Source organism: Haliaeetus albicilla, chromosome 20 (assembly GCF_947461875.1).
Source record: "Haliaeetus albicilla chromosome 20, bHalAlb1.1, whole genome shotgun sequence".
Lineage (NCBI taxonomy): Eukaryota > Metazoa > Chordata > Aves > Accipitriformes > Accipitridae > Haliaeetus > Haliaeetus albicilla.
Window position 1 is genome coordinate 17,605,888 of NC_091502.1, and position 17,157 is coordinate 17,623,044.

General features: G+C 41.6%; 1 protein-coding gene across 7 annotated transcripts in view; it reads right to left on the minus strand.

Annotated features, from left to right (window-relative positions):
• The window catches only part of FAT3 (FAT atypical cadherin 3), a 427,681-nt gene that overhangs the window by 45,790 nt on the left and 364,734 nt on the right, over positions 1-17,157 (minus strand). For all 7 annotated transcript variants that reach the window (XM_069808410.1, XM_069808407.1, XM_069808409.1 and 4 more), the window contains 5 exons: positions 9,403-9,792; positions 6,659-6,873; positions 5,868-6,005; positions 3,058-3,201; positions 2,310-2,507 (listed from right to left, as the gene is read on the minus strand). In XM_069808410.1, coding sequence (XP_069664511.1) covers positions 2,310-2,507; positions 3,058-3,201; positions 5,868-6,005; positions 6,659-6,873; positions 9,403-9,792 — 1,085 coding nt within the window. The remainder of the gene's footprint in view (positions 1-2,309; positions 2,508-3,057; positions 3,202-5,867; positions 6,006-6,658; positions 6,874-9,402; positions 9,793-17,157) is intronic.

Consider the following 17,157-nt stretch of genomic DNA (forward strand, 5'->3'; position numbering starts at 1 on the left):
CTAGTAGCAGAATTTACAAACCCTTTAGGGAAGTATAGATACCTCATCTAAGTGGATTGAAGAGAGAAATGTGTCAGCAGAATGTCTCATTACTCAAACTGAAATGTTCCCAGGATCCCACAGCTATCACTTGTCCTCTTCACAACTGAGCCATTTGAATGTGGTATATTCTGCACCGAACGGAGTTTAGGCTCACTTCTGCGTTGGAAAAGAGACTGAAGCCCAGTGAAATGCCAGCATCAGTTTCTGCATTGTTTGGTGTGCTCCAAAGTGTTTCAGATGCTGCTTAGTTTGTGTGGATGTGAGGGAGTTCAGAGTTTTTCTAACATTGCTGTGTACTACTCTACCTGAAGCAATCAAGAAACATGCTTGAAATAAATAAAATTTATCACCATCCAAAAATGAAATAGGGTGCTTGTGCTGTTACCAATGCTAACATATGAGAGCAGCACTGCACTTGGACAGATGACTGTATGACCCAGAGCACGTATGATAGCATCATTTGCACTCTTTTATAGACTAAAAGAGCAAGTATCACAAAAAAACCCAAGGCCATCTTGACAGAAAGGTGTGCAAACTTGAATCAGTGTCCTTTCCTGCACTAAGAAAAATGTTTCACTGAAGTCAGTATTCAGATATACTGCTCCACACATTTATTTGCTCCAGAGAACAGAAGACTAAACTGTCACTGGGCAGAGATGTAGCACACCTTCAAAGATCTTTGTATTTGGACATGGGGAGGAAAATTTACAAGCTGAAGAAAAAAAAAGGTGGGATGGCAACAGTAATATGGACAATAGTAGGAAAAGATTAGTACTCTCAGGCACTCTAAAGATCATTCATCCTCACTCCTAATAGGGCTGGGTGGATTCAAAGAAAGATTTTATGTATATGTGCACACACATACACACACACGTACATGCACAGAGATTACATCCCATTCTACTTTCAATTTTAACATTACTTTTTAATAAACCTAACATAGAGGAGGAACTTGATGGTGGAAAGGAGGAAGCAGCACTCTGGCACATATGAATGGAAAGAAACATTTCTATGGTCTATACACAGCAGGAAGCTATAAAATATGTTTTCACTGCAGAAATCCCTAAAGAAAATAATACTGGGAGGAATTAGGCCTCCACAATCCAACAGCGTGGTTTTCTGAATATGTCGGTGCATCTCAGACATTGCGGTCTGTCTAATATTTCATTTATATGACATACTTGGATCTACATAGCTAGAGGATGCTGCTTAAATTTAATTCTCATGCCCAATTTTGGCTATACTGGAACTCTGGTTAGCAAATTGCCCTGAAAACAGGATATTTTAGGATGAAGGCATGGTAAGAATGAAAGGTGAGGGTTTTTTATTTTCCTACAAGTTTCAAAAAGTAGGTTTCAGGGATATTAAATGACAAACTTGTAAAACTTTATTTCAATTTGAACTGTTAATTAGCATCAGAGATTATATTTTTGGAACTGTAACTAGCTAAGGATGTTACTGCTATGAACAGCATTAAATGTGCTTGTAAGGGAGCAGACGGGCTGTATTTAGAGAAATCAATTCCACCAAAGCAAGTGGAGGAAGCCTGCTTTTCAGACTTAGCTTCTAGGACCACGTCCATTTCAATGAAGAAGCATAGTTCATTCCCTAGACTTGCATATTTACTGAACCCTACTACATTTTCTCTGGCAGGCCTGAGCAATGTGGACAAATTACTTTGGGATTTACAGTTTTTTGTAATCAAAATTACCCTGGTTACAAAGTTCCTCAACAATGACTCTAAAGCTAAGTTTGAGCTGGATTTCTATTGTATGTCTTATTTTCACATTCTTTAAAAGCTAAGTTGACCTTGGAAATGTGATTTCATGAATTCTTGGTAGGCTTCCAAAAATTTATGTTTAAATTTATGACTTAAAAGCAGAAGTGATTTTCCTTCCTAGAACAATATTTTGCTGTCACTCGTTCTGTGGTGTATTTATATGTATATAATGCATTTTTGCTTATTTTCCTCGCTTAGCTACAGAAAAAAAAAAAGATGAAAATCTTAAATCATAACGGCCGCTGCTCAGAAAATTCATTTCATGCGGAGGAAATTGGAAAGGTGGCTGGCTACCTATTTATATTTATATAAAATTAGGTTTAAGGACATCAAAGGAAATATACCACATTGTGCACTTGTGAACTGGAATGCATGGTATTTACTCATAGAATATAGTCAGTTGAAACCAACCCATACAGGCAATGTACAGATGACCTACCACTATGAGGGTTTTTGTTTCTGTGCAGATGCAAAAATCAAGCTGTACCTGCACACAGAGCACATATTCAGTTGCGACCATGTGCTTGAAGATGACTGCAGATCTCAAGACGCCGTGAGGGTCCAGCGTAAACTCCTCCTCTTCATTGCCGGTGAGGATGGTGAAGGTAAAAGGGGGGCCATTGTGAAAAGAGTCTTTGTCTGTCACTACCAGCTGCAAAATGCTTGTCCCCACTGGTTTATTTTCCTGTACACATATACACAGCGTATAAAGAAAAAGATTAAAATGATAGATACCACAATCATAAAATACCACATTTTGCTATCAAGAATATTCAACTGAATGCTCTTTGCCCAAGACAGCATTTCACAAGCAGCGTTTATTTGACACCACTTCTGCCCCATGGACCGGAGCAGAGATGTAGGTACCCACCACATCTCCAGGGACCGAAGAGCTCTGCTGGTTCTGTATCTGAGCAGCCCTGACTAACCATTAAGACTTGCACACTGAGCACGGTGTAAAGAAGTGCAAACTCATCCCAGCTCAGACTTTTTTGAGGCCAGAGTACCTGGCGCACCGGGGATGAATGGTAAAACGTGTGACAGATGCTGAGGTTAAGGACCCTTAGCAAACAGAAACTTACCAAAGACTTAAGAAAGACATGTTTATACTTTCCTTTAAATAAGCTCACTTGATACATCTTTTGCAGATAAATCATCAAAAGCTACTTAACTGAAACCAAATGCTTTTGTATTTTAAAAGTCAGAGAAGTTTTTGATGTGGAGGATAAACTTACTTGAATTACAGCTGTATAGTTAGCTGGAGTAAATACAGGGCTATTATCGTTTACGTCGGAAATGTCCACATTGACCGTCACAGATGAAGACAAAGGAGGGCTGCCGCTGTCTCTTGCCTGGATAACTAATGAATAACCAGATATCTGCAAAAAGGTGAAAACATTAAATCATGGTGAAAGCGGTCCTAAATTTTAACTCATGTTCTTTACATCTAGTGCACCACCTACCATATTCTAAGGAAAACTGTTTGGCCTCATTACCTTCCCTGCCCTTAGTATAACATTATCCTGTTTATTGCCACACTGTGTCCCAACTTCTGTTTTATAAGGCTATCAATAAACATAACAGCTTCACTGTATTAAAATAACTGTATCAGATGATGCATTCCTGAAACAAAGGGGCAGACAAAAAATAAACGACAGATAATATCCAAACTCAGCCATTACTACTGTTGCTAACATTTTCATCTCTCCTAGGTGTCACCTGGGATATGTGACCTGATTCTATTTATCTGACAGTTGGTTTCCAGGATATTATATAAATTGCTTATTAGAGCCAACCTCAGTTTGACACACAGCGTTTCTAACGTGGTGATGGAGAACCAAGAAAAAATTCACAGGCAGTTGGCTTAAACACACTGGGAAACATTTGGGACTACTAAGGACAACAGTCTCTGTAGCAACAGGATATTATCCACCATTCAGTAGAAGATAAGGGTTTTATGAGCCTACGTGTTTGCAACAGACACAAACTACTCAACAGGGTGTGGGCAGTTCAGTGCATCACCCATGGGCCCTCTACGCACATATGTGCCCATGTGTGAGGTGTGAGAGTATGTGACAATTTGCAAAAGCTCTGTCTACGCACAGCTTATGGATGACAGTTTGATTTTATGAACTGCATCCTTATGTTGGCTTCCTTAGGTCTTACAACTCCTTTTTAATGTATATCGCTTCCCGCTCCCCAGGGAAAGCTGCTGACACGTCTGCCTGCGAATCCTTCTATGGGGGAGCGAGCAAAGGGCAAAACGCGCGCCAGGTAAAACACCCCACTCCAGCCTCTCAGTGCGGGGCTGGAAAGGGGAAAAGCATGCCCCTGTGGAAGGGAACAACGTAATGTTAAAGGGGCTTTTTCAGGGTGGGAGGAAATCAAAAGCCATTTGAAAAATAAAAGTAATTTGGGTAGGAGGGAGGAGTCCAGGCTAAGCGTATGAAACAAGGGGGCTCTTCTGGGATGTGGGATCAACCTAAAGAAAAAGGGAACAGTTTTTTGGAGGGGTTGTAGGGAGGAGAAAGACTGTGATTTGGTGGGGGCATAGTGACACAGGAGGGAGGAATAATCCTGAGGTATGGAAAGTCAAGAAACTGAGGCAGAGAATTAATCTTTTTTTTTTTTCCCCTTTCGAGCTGTAATTTCTATGGCTAGCTAAAGACAAGACTGACAGTTTTGTGGGATCTTTCCCAAATTTTGTGTGTGTTTGTTTTCATTTCAATGGATCCAGAAAGGTAGATGGCAAAAGTCATGGTTTCTGTGTGATTGCAGCTCTGCAAATGAGTTTCCTTAAACCACTGAAACCTGGGACTCAGCACAGCCTTTGGGGATCTACAGCAGACAGGGCATCATGTATCATTTTCCCTGAAGGGGTCAGAAACACCTGTGTCTAGGAAATGTGCCAAGGAAGCAAAGAAAAAGACAATATCTCAGCTTATTTTAACCAAGGGAAACTTTGGAAATGCAGATCTAACAGACCTGGCATTAAACATGCACGCGCCGGTGAGGGTGAATGTGTGTGTCTGAATGCAGATGCACTTCAGAAACTAAATAAAATCATATTAAGAAATTAAGCCTATGTCATTTAAAAGAAATATATCACAGCTAATTTGTAATCTGCACAGCCATTGTTACTTCCCTGTCCTCGACAGTCTGCAGTAAAGTCATTCTGCCACCAAACACTGACAATTTAATCCTGCCTTTGTGATAATACAGAAAGGATATTTGCCACTATTTTAAGCAGTAGCCCTGCTTCCAGTAGAGCTTTTCCAGCTGAGCCCACATTCCGAGGATAGCAATCAGCTTCCCCAGTTTTGTGGACGCATTGCTCAGAGGCAGGAGGCATGGATTTCTTTATGTGTTGCAAAGACTTTTGAAGCCATGTAGCGCTCTCCTGCTCTGCTAGTAGCACAGGCACCTGTATTTGTTTGTTTTTTTTTTTTCCAAAAGCTGCTAATTGCTAGCTATGGCAAAATGGTGATAAATCACCCTGAATGAATAATCTAGTGAGCAAACAAAGCAGCAGAATCTGTTTAATGAAGCACTCCTTCACTTTTGGTACAGCCTGGCCACTTCATAACATCACCTCCCCAGTGACATGTTTTGCAGAGCGCTAATTAATGGCTGAGGTCTCAGCTCGGTGCTTGGTGCCACAATCTGGAGTATGTCGTAATCACCCCATCGCACACACCGCTGCACGTGTGTGCTTGCACGCGCAGGAGAGAGGAGGCAGCTCATTAACACAGCAACAGCTGCCGGTGGCACCACAGGAGAAATTCGGGGTTGCTTTTTTCCCTGATCTGGCCTCAGTTGTGTTAGTGCAGGATGGGAATGCTAGCAGAGCAGTTGGCTGGTAGATAGGATTGGGGATAGGGTTGGCGTGGGAAGAAGTGGAACAACATTAGAAAGACCTATTGGAGCATCTTAGGCTGATCATTGCAGAGTATAAAAGAAGCTTCTTCAAAACAAGCTAGCAGCGGAGTTGAGATCAATACACATCTGTAAGTCATTGTAAGTTAAGAAGTCCCACATGTCTTACCCTTTCTCTATCCAATTTCTTTTTAACCTTCACGAGTCCCAAAACAGGATCAACCGAAAATTCATTGTCTCGATCCCCATTCACTATGGAAAAATGAATCTGGCCATTGGAAGGACTGTCCAGATCTTCTGCTATCAACTTTTTTGAGAGAAGAGTGAAAATTAGCAAAACAAATATTAAGCCATCTGTATGATATATTAATGGCTCAACACCCCAAAAAGTAAGACTTCATGTTCCATCAGACTAGTTACATCTGAAGTCCGCACCTCTACAGCATCAAGCCAAGCACCAAGCCAATCAGTTTTTGATAGGAGGGTCCCCTTGGACCTTTTCAAAATTTTAGCCTTAAAAAATACACAATATTTTAATCTTAATATTCCATACAAGGCTTTCTTTCTGCATCCACAAGTTCCAAGATGAGAGTATTGTGAGGTTTGGGTATGGCACACTGCATGCCAGGCTACACAAATACTATGTATGTCGCTGAAAAGTTGAATTCTGCCTTTCCAATAAAACCCACTTGTTTCTAGCTGACTCATGAAATGCAATGCCTTAAACATGCCATTGCTCTTTGGCAGCATATTGGGGTTAAAAAGCAACAGTTGGTACTAACAGGGGGAAACTGGCAGCAGCCTGGAAAGCAGTAGCTGATGCAGAGTATTGGCTAGAGAACAGTTTGGGTGATTCAAGATGCAGTAGTTATCATCATTAACCAGTGCAGCAGTATTTTATTAAAGGTCATGTGGCAGAGGGCTTCATGCTGCCTAAATGCCACCCACGGCCTCACTCACCATAATCACCGAATCACCGATGGCGGCGTCCTCGCTGATGACTGCGCTGTAGACCTCCTGGCTGAATTTTGGTGCATTGTCATTAACATCTGTCACGTTTACGTTCACAGTCGTAACGGCGCTCAGGGCTGGAGTACCTCCATCTTTTGCTTCCACTACTAAGTAGAAATCCTTACACGATTCATAATCCAAAGCTTCAAAAATGGAAATCACTCCTTTGAAGCAAGGGAGGGAACGTCAACAGCCAGCGAAAAACAAATAATGCTATGGACTAAGGGATTTGACTGTAGTAAACAGTACAGCATGCTATTTATCACCATGGCACGTATACAAAATATGTTGTTCTAACTGTAACACTGCCCAATCCAATAAAAATATTTGGTCAGGTTTCTACTGCTGTCGTTTGCTTAAAGAATGATGCTAATTGCACTTGGGTTGCCTCTGCAGAAAGGACCTTCACAAGGCATGAAGCAATGAATGGTTTCTCATGAAAATAGCTTTTATTATATGAGTATTGTAGACGGAGAAGTGGGGGCCATATCCACCCATTTGCCTGGGCTCATGCACAGAGCCTATGGGAGAACTGAATGCCAACTCTGGAAATAAGCCCTGATAAGTCAACAGAAATTCACTCCCATGTAATTAACTTCTCATGAATTAAATACAAATGAACAGGGTATGAATACCTTTGAGAAATCAGTTGTCTATCATTTACGTGATTAAACAGGGACTTCCCCACTCAACTAAGTTTATAAATTTTGGGTTCCCTCACCACACAATCAAAACCAAGATCCTCTGTAACTTGACTCATTCCATGCACCCAGACCCCCTCTAGGATAGAAACAATTTTTATGCAAAGCCTCCCCTTGTTTCCCATGTACCCATAACCTTAACAAGAAGGGGGGAGTGGGTTGTGCACAGATTACTAGCGATGCCTTGAAGGAGGTAATACTGGGCATGGCAGGAAAGACTTAAAAGCAAATCCTCAACCTTGGCAAGCCAAATCCTTTTCAATATAGACCCATCAGGAGCAAGGATGTATGGGGCTTAAAGGTCATTTAGTCCAACTGCTGCCCAACACAGGTCAGCTAACCTCATCATTCTTGAATGTACTCATCTCTAATGTTCATATAAACCTCCAACAACATCAGTTTCCTAACCTTCTTGGGAAATGTATTTCAGTACTTAATAATCATTACAGTAAAGAATTTCTTTCTATCATTTAAATGAAATAATCCAAATGCAATTTAAACCCATTCACAACTTTTTTTCTCATGAATGGGCATGGAAAACAGTTTATTCCCCTCCTCTTCGTAGGTACTTTTTACAGGCTTGAATACTAACAGCATGCCTTTTCTTTGCTAGCTTAAATAGTCTCAATTCCTTCAGTCTTTCCTGGTAAGCCACATTTTACAGACCTTGGATCATTCTTCTTAATCTCATCTGAGCTCTCTCCAAATGAATCCTACCTTTCAGCATGACTTGCTGGAAGCAGAAGCCCTGAAGAGAAGCTTCCAAGTGGCTAGCAGAGAGTTCCCACTGATAAATGGTGTGAAGGGCATTATTTTTCAAGCCTTGATCAGGCATGCTACATCAGCACCCGGCTGTCTGGAAACTGAGCTCCTGCCTCTAAACCGATAATAATGGAGCTGTCACACATTAATGAATAATAAATAGGTTTTTTTTTTCCCTGTGTGATTAAGCTTTATTATGGGTCTTTATTGATTTATCTCCTTGGCTTCATTGTCAAATGTGAAGTTAAGTATTGCTGTCTAGGTGTATTTACGTTTAAATTTTGTTAGAACTAATCAATGTTTTGAAGATAACAGACAACACACAATTATGTTAAGTCCCTTACATGTAAGGCAGTGGCCTCCACAGAGCAGAGAGATATTTTTGCACACAGTAATATAAATGACACAATGCATCATTTTGAGATTTTCTAGGTTACCGGTTATTACAGCTGCACTCAAACAAGTGTTACCTTCAGCTTTCAAAATCAAGATTGTTTTGCTCTGAAACTCTGGTGGCAGATTTGTACTGGTCATCCTGAATATTATGAGAATAATGGGAAGCACGGAAGAATCATAGCTTACTGTTGATGGATTAAAACCTCAGTAAAGATAAAGAATATATCCCACTAAGGAAATTCAAAGAAAACGAGCCATTTGCACCAATAAGGTAGCTTTTCTTAGTATTTCTTAGAGAAGCAGCAGTACGTTTTCAAAATTTGTGATGTATAACAGCAACAAAAAAACCCCCCAAACCATGGCTGAAGTCAACTGTCAGACAACACAAATCAGGAGCCACCTAAGCCAGTGAAGTCGCATACAGTTGTATAAACAGCAGTCACGTTAGGACTGCCAGCTATTTGGTCCTGATAGTGCTGTCTGATGCTTGCTAAGGTCCAGACTGTTGAGGCTGTACTCAGCTGGTAAGCAGGTAAACATTGCAAGTGTTCAGAACTGTAAGGGTTGCACAGTTTGGCTAATGGGTTGTCACATCTACATTGACTTCAACTAATGGAGAAAAGTATTCTCCACTCAAGCTGGGGCAGCTGAGTGTGACTGTAATTTACATCACTCTCCAACCTAAAATTGGTTTTTAACTGTGCAGCTAATTCCACATTGACAAGCTCTGAGTCTCTGCTCTTGAAATTTTTTTCATCCAAGAGCCTTCCCCAAAGCACTCACATTTTTCTGATGCTTTCATTTTGCATTACAAGTAAGAGCCACTTTACAAACCTGTTTTTGAGTTAATCCTGAACTTCCCTTTCTCATTCCCTGATCTGATGAGATAGGCAATCTCAGCATTAGTACCAATGTCTTGGCTTGTAGCAAAAACAGAAAGGACCTCAGTGCCAGGAGAGGTGTCTTCAGGTACTGTAACAAGATAATCTCTTCTTTCAAACACAGGGGGGTTGTCATTAATGTCTAGCACTGTAATGGTAACGGTGGCAAAAGAGGACAAGGTCAGCACAATGCTCTGATCTGAGGCCTTTACACTGATGTTATAGGAAGACTGAAGCTCTCTATCAAGTGGATGCTCCAAAATAATGATTCCTGATGACCGGTCAACTGAGAAATAACCGTCTGCGGAGTCTGCCAGGGAATAGGTAACTTTTCTGTTCACACCTGAAAAAGAAGCAAATGTGAAAATGATAAAATGAAATAAAGCAAAGAACAACCTCTTCCCATTTAACGGAAGCCCTAAGCAACAATCTGCTACCACACTGATTATTTCCAATGGGGGTGGAGCACATGGAGGTAGGAGTGCCTGTGGGTATGGTATTGCTGAAAGTTTGGGAGATCAGGACATGCTCTTCTCACATGTTAAATCCCCATGGATAAGTTAAGTTCCTTCCCTCATCGTGATACTTTTTTAAAAGATCACTTTGCAGAACTGCTGTGTAATGAAACTGGAAAGCAGACTCCAGATATGGTCCTTGCCCAGAAAAGCTTACAATTGAATTAGATGAGACAGGCAGAATGCTGAAATTGGAAATGTCTCAGAGCACATCTTGAAGGAATAGAAATGTACATAAGGGAAAAATAAACCCATAAAAATACATCAGGTGGCACAGAATGTACTTGCTACCAGTGCTGCCTTGATTCCACTGTTGAGCAGCAAAATATTATGATAAGACAATACCTGTTAGACAAAAGCTGCATCAAAAAACTCCTGCCAGAAGATGGACACTTCAGAAAGGAAAGTCCCCCACTCCCCCAGTTTGAGAGCAAAAATCTAGTTGTACGAAAGCTATCCTATGTTTTTCAAATCCTGCCTGTATTTCCCAATACATAACACCTATCCACCCAGCTGCTAAATATGCAGATCTATGCTAAGGTTGTTGTCAGTAATAAGGCCTGAGGGGCGGTACTGACTTGGTTGCCTGCTGCACTACAGTGGGATAGCCATTTCAAATCTAATTAAAAGTGAACACTGATACAACCTAATTCAGCTCCCTTGGTGCTGGTTGATTTTGTGATTTGGTCCTGGGTGCTTCACTAAGAGATTATAACTGAAACGCAAAGATCCACTGAAATGGAAAGTCTCTGTTTTTAACATCTCTCACTTGAACATTTGCTGCCCTTTTTGTTGGAGAACAGACTTTACAAGCCTGACATTAATCAGACGAACAAGAGCTACCAATCCCTTCTAGGCATATTTTGTTAATTTAAAATTTGTGACAGTATTATTCTGCTTTCCAGCAGCAAAGCACTGTAGAAATGTCTGATCAAAAGCAGCACAAATCACAGTTGTTTTCTGCTTGACGTAGCAGGAGTAGAGCATCCACACAAGGGGGAGCTGGGAGACTCTTTGTTCAATCACACGCACCTAAAAGCTAGAGCAACTACAGAGTGCCAGACCCTACTTGGAGAGCATTAGGAATTACTGTTTGGCCTCTTCAGGGAATAAAGTTTTTACACAGTGCTTGAGACACCAGAGTATATTTCAAACATTCAAATGTCTTTAAAATAAGGAAAAATTAAAATGGCAATATTGCAATGAACTAGTTTTGTTTTGTTTTGTTTTATCACAGCAGAACCTCTCTATTCACCATGGCATCTCAAATGTGAAAAAAACATAGGCCCTCCTTTGGCAAAACCGGCAAGGCAGCCAAGGAGGTGACTCCTGTCCTACAGACGAGGAACTGAGCTCAGCCCACGAACTAGTCAGAGACTCTTTCACGTGCTGAAACACCTAGACTCTGAATACCCTAGAGTCTGCTGGAGACCATGCTCACCCCTTCACTTAGCCTCTTTATACACGCATCCAAATGCTCCGTCAGCTGACCATCAACCAAACTGGCAAAAGTGAAAAAGGCATAAAACCCTCCGGAAAGTGGGAGGTTTTGAGGGTCTGAATGGCTGGAGGTGTGTCTACATTTCCAGCAGGGGAGGATCTCCTTCTGCTAGAAATCCTCCCCGAACTTCCACTTACAAAAAGGGACAGACCTGACCAGAACGATTAATAAGCTAGTAATTAGAACTGATCTCTGGGAATGCTGGAAAATGGGATTTTGCCTGATTCAGAGCATGCAGTTGAACACCCAACCTATATATGAGTTTTAACTGTAAAGCTATTTAGTATTCTGTACTGGGCTCTCTTGATGTCTGCCAGTTTCTACATAGAATTAAAAACTTCTCTGAAGCAGGGACCTTAACACATACCTTCCACGCATATGTGTCTGTGACTGCAAGAGAACTTTAGTCTGGTTTGGGTTTTCCTCTGGCACAAACCCCCTATTTGACACTCACTACAGCGTACCTGGGCACAAGACAGCAGATTCAGATACCACAGTCTTTAAAGGCATAAATAGCTAGAAAGGAGATGGCCTACCCAGGACTTGTGTCTTGAAACACCCCAAAACTTCAGTAAGACTATCTTGCAAGGGGGACAGGGGAGAGAGAGAATTTGGTGGATGTGACACCGTGTAGGGTGGGTTTACATAAGGGAAGGGGTAACTCTGGTGACTGCAATCTGATCGATGTATAATCCAACCACTCTCCTTGTATGCTACTTTGTGAGAGACTGAAAGAGTTAATGTCTCAAACATTGTGGTGGGGCAAGTTCTGCATGACAAAGAACCCTGCATAACAACGAACCACAGATGAGAAGGGGATGGGAGGGCTTGCAGGGAGATGCCTAGTTCTGTGCTCTGATACACTGAGCAGGGCAGCCCACCATGCGTGGTCAAAGATCACACAATGGTCATGTCTGCAGGAAAGAAGTTACTCCCCAAACGACCCCCAAGCCCACCGACCCATTTCCTGAAGGTTCTGAAAGCACAAACCACGCATGACACCTAATTAGTCTAATGAGTTCGAGTGCCTGCCTGAAGGAGGGGCAAGGAGATGATAAAAGGACACGAATTGAAGCCCCACACACGCGTGCCCTCCGGCACTGGACCTCTAGGCTGGCTGGACCAACGATGGACCCAGGATTGGTGAAATATTTTTTCTCGCCCCCCCCCCCCTTCATAATCCCTACACCTCATCCCTTTAGACATAAAACCGTTGACCAAGTCTGGGACTAGGAGTGGATTCAGCCACGCCTAGGATCTTCTCTGGGAAGGCGTGTAGAAAGCAAGGGGGTCCACTCTCAACCTCGTGACTCAACGGACGGATCTTCTTCTTCCCTGAATTGATATATGTGGTTACCACAGGTCACACGGTTTACTGACATAGTTTCATGCCAATTCCTCTTGCGAGAAACCCCGCCACCTGCTGTTACACCTTCCAAGTTCAGGCTGCTTCTGCCATAAATAAAATGTTCAACTGATCGTTTGGTGTTGCTTCACCTTAATTTAGCCCGAGGAAATTCCAAACTCACCACAGCCCCTCCCTGGTCTGTCCAGCACTGGTCGTGACATACTTCCTGGTGTGTAGCATCACTAAAGGTGATTAATTAACAAAATATGAATAATGGCTTTTGATAAATGATTGCTAGTGATCCTACAATGGAGACAGTTCAGATACAGATTATGGTGTTCTGGTTGTTAACTCTAATATAATGGATTTTTAGGCAGAAATGGAGAGAGTTACTTCTTGAAGGCAAGTGCTTTTATTTTTCCTTCCTGGAAAACAAGAGAGGAACACAGAAGTTCCAGGGATGTGGGTTATCTTGTACCAGTCTGGTCTGATGACTAAAACAGTCTTATTTTTCCCATGGGACCTGGATGAAATGCACCTTTCTTACAGGTGAAAATGCCATTTTATTCAAAGAGAGATAGAAGATCAGGGCAGAGGACCTGAGCTGGGACACTCACAGATAACAACCCTTGGTGGCTTTCAGCCTGAATGCAGAGACAGGATAGAAGGAGAAATACAGAGGCAGATCTCAGCTGCCTGCTGACCTTCTCCCACAGTGTTTTGTGGGTCTGGAGTTTAACACTTGCTTCTTGGGAGGAAAATGAATTCAGTGAGAAGCTGTGGCAGAAACAGCCCTTTGAAGAAAGTCTTGTGTTCTATCAATAGCTGTTTCCACTCAGCTTCCTGACCCGAGGCTGAAAACAAAAGGGGCATGAGGCAAATTTGAAGTAGGAAGCTATTTCTGCTGAAATCCAAAATGCTTTAGTCCAGGGGCTACCATCTGCTGAGAGAGTAGCATCCACCAGTGTGTGTCAATGGCATCCCTGCCATGGAGGTGATGGTAGATTCTGCTGTGACTATAAAGGAGATGTTTTCTGTGGAAAGGAAACAACTGCTCCAACACCATGGTTCCTGCACGGGTAAAGAGAGAAATCCTCCCCCACTGCTTGCCCACAGCTGCTGGGGGATTAATGTTTACAAACTGCATTGTGTCTATTCACTTACTCACTTAAACTTCTCAGATTTCTAAGGTGCCAATCACAAAAATAAGCTATTTGAACATGGAAAGCTTTGCAGGAATTACTATTACTATAAGAGGATTGTAGTACATTTTTAAAATAGAGGAATAAGCAAGCACATTTTCTATTTAGACTTGTATTAGCATATGATAGAATATTGCCCTTTGCCAAATCTCTGGTGTGACGAGCTTGTACAACACACAGCCTTCTAGTACCTCAAATGCCATCCTTCAAACAGAGTTTTCTTCTTGTTTTCTTCTGTACTAAAACAAAGGGCCATGCACTGAATGTCACATAATGACATCTTTTATGTCATTACTACTTTAAATAGCACCAGGGAAATAAAATAACTTCTCTTTATAATTCAGGAGTATCTAATTCCTCCTTGTCTAACTCACAGAATCATAAAATCATTTAGGTTGGAAAGGACCTTTAAGATCACTGAGTCCAACCGTTAGCCTAACACTGCCAAGTCCACCACTAAAACATATCCCTAAGCGCCACATCTACACATCTTAAGTACCTCCAGGGATGGTGACTCAACGACTTCCCTGGGCAGCCTGCAACAATGCTTGACAACCCTTTCGGTGAAGAAATTTTTCCTAATATCCAATCTAGACCTCTTCTGGCACAACTCGAGGCTGTTTCCTCTTGTCCTATCGCTTGTTACTTGGGAGAAGAGACTGACCCCCACCTGGCTACAACCTCCTTTCAGGTAGTTGCAGAGCGATGAGTTTCTGCAGGGGGCATTACCTGCTGACTGCATCACACACAAACTAAAATTTACAGGTATTAAAGACCATACATAGTGTGTTTCTCCTTTCTGTTTTCATCTGTCACCCTGACCTCATTACTTAATGTGTTTCCCCAAGTAGAGCTAGCCCACTTATTCTTGTTTATCTCCGGAAAACAATGCTTAACTTTGTCATCTGCTCATTTTGATTTTGGAAACTATGGAATGAAAAATAATGGCAAGCATTAAAAATAAACAAACAAGAAGTAAACCAGAAAGCTGTCCAGAAAGAGATCCGTAAAAAAAGTTATTTATCTGTGCTTCCTCTTGCCTCTGTCTTTCATGGTGTTTCTATTAACTCCAGTGTATACCTATGGCCTTTCCTGATTACCCAAATGTTAGCGACAACACCAATTACTGGAAGTTAAAAGTCCACAACTTCGTTAACAACAAACAAGACAAAAGACGAATACTAAACCAGATTTTATAATACTTCACTCCATCATTTTGAGATGAAAGAGAAAAACCTTGCCAGAAGTACCTTGCTGAACTGTAGAAGAATATATAGCCCCATAGAGAAAAATATTTCAAATGATTCTTACAACTTAAGCAGAAAAGCTGGCCAAGTTCAATCCATAACACCGCTACCGAGACAGGCTTTCACTGCTTTTTCCCTTTTCTGTGGGGAAACGATGGCCTTAACCTCAAAGGCCTTTACTCACACCAGTGCTCCAGCAGAGTCACGGTACCGTGGGATGAAAGCAGGGCCACAGAGGACTGAGATGAAGATAACCAGCCCCTTACTGAAGGGAAATACTGGACAGAAATGTCAGGCATAAAGCTTTTAGTGGTATGATACCTTCCACGGGTGTCCAAACCCCTGCTTTCTGTTTCAGCTGGGTTGGGTGTTATCTTTTTTGGTGGGAAGATGAGATCTGGATGGTTGGCTCACCCTCCCTCTCTAGCAGATCTAGAATCTAGCAGAGATTTACATAGCCCAGGGTACTGGCATACATGACTTGACATGAATACTCGTTTCCATCAGTGCTCCTGAGTGATTCACTTCCTCCCGGTGATCAGGCATAAGCTTCCTTGTTTTTCTGAAGTGGGGGAGGCCATTTTGGATTCACCTGATTTAGGGTTACACATTGCAGCTGACAACATTGGGCAATGTAGCCTGAAGCAACGGAATGCACGTGTAGAGACAGTTATATTAAAAAGTATGCATTTATGCATATATATATATAGACACACACACACATACATATACATGTTTCAGTGATCCAGTTTAAATACAGAGCTTATTAAGTCAACATAATCCAAGAGGTACAATTCTCCTTGTCTAGTTCTTTGCCTCCATGTTGTTAACAAGGTCTTGGAAATCTCAAAAATTAAAGAAATTAATAGAAATGACAAAGTATAAAGATAGCAGGAATCTTGTAAGGTCATCTAATTTATCCCTGCGCAAAGGAAGGATGGATGCAATTTATCCCCAAACACAGGCCTATCCTTTGATCTTGAACTTGCATAACCTCCTTGCATAACACACCCCAGTGCCTCACTTTTCTTACAACTAAAAATCTTGTCCTGACTTTTTTCTGAGATTGAATAAAAGTAATAAAAGATGAGGGGGGAAAAAAGAACAAAGGTTGACTTCCTTCCTCAGAGCTACTTGTCTGATATCTGAAGACTGTTATACTTTATCATCTCAGTTTTCTTTTCCCCAGCACCTCCGCTCAACTGTTTTAATATTTCCTGGTAGCACCTGTTTTCCAGATCCATGATCTTTCTTGTAAATCTCCAGGTTAGCCACTTGCTGGAAGTGCTGTACCCAGAACTTGACACAGCCTTTCAGATCAGGATTTGCCAAGATGAAGTAAACAGAAGGAACTACTTCTGTTTTCTAGCATTACTCTTGTTTACCCATCTCATTAAAGTATTTGCCTTTTCACACCAGTATGAAAGTGTAAACATACATTCAGCCTGTGATTCACCATAATACAGCTGCTTGTCTGCAGTTCTGCTGCCCAGTCAGTCATTACCCAGACAATACTGGTGCACTGAGTTATTCTTATCTAAACGCAGGATTTCACATTTATCTTGACGACTTGCATTGTATTTTTCCATATGACTTTTCCAACTGTTAAATCCCACTGCTTCAACTTTGACACTATCCAGGGTATTTGCAGTCCCATTCTGCTTTCTGACATCTACCAATACAGACCTTATGCCTACTTACCCATCCAGGAATGAAAGTAAGAGCAATGCTGCACCCAGTACCTTTCTTAACTTATCCCTCCAGTGTAACAGTCATTACAAACTCACCTGATAACAGTTGCATGTAGACCATGTTTCCCTAGTGTGCTTACAAACATATCATGCAGTACAATGTTAAAACCCTCACTAAACCTAAGCCATACCACCCATAATATT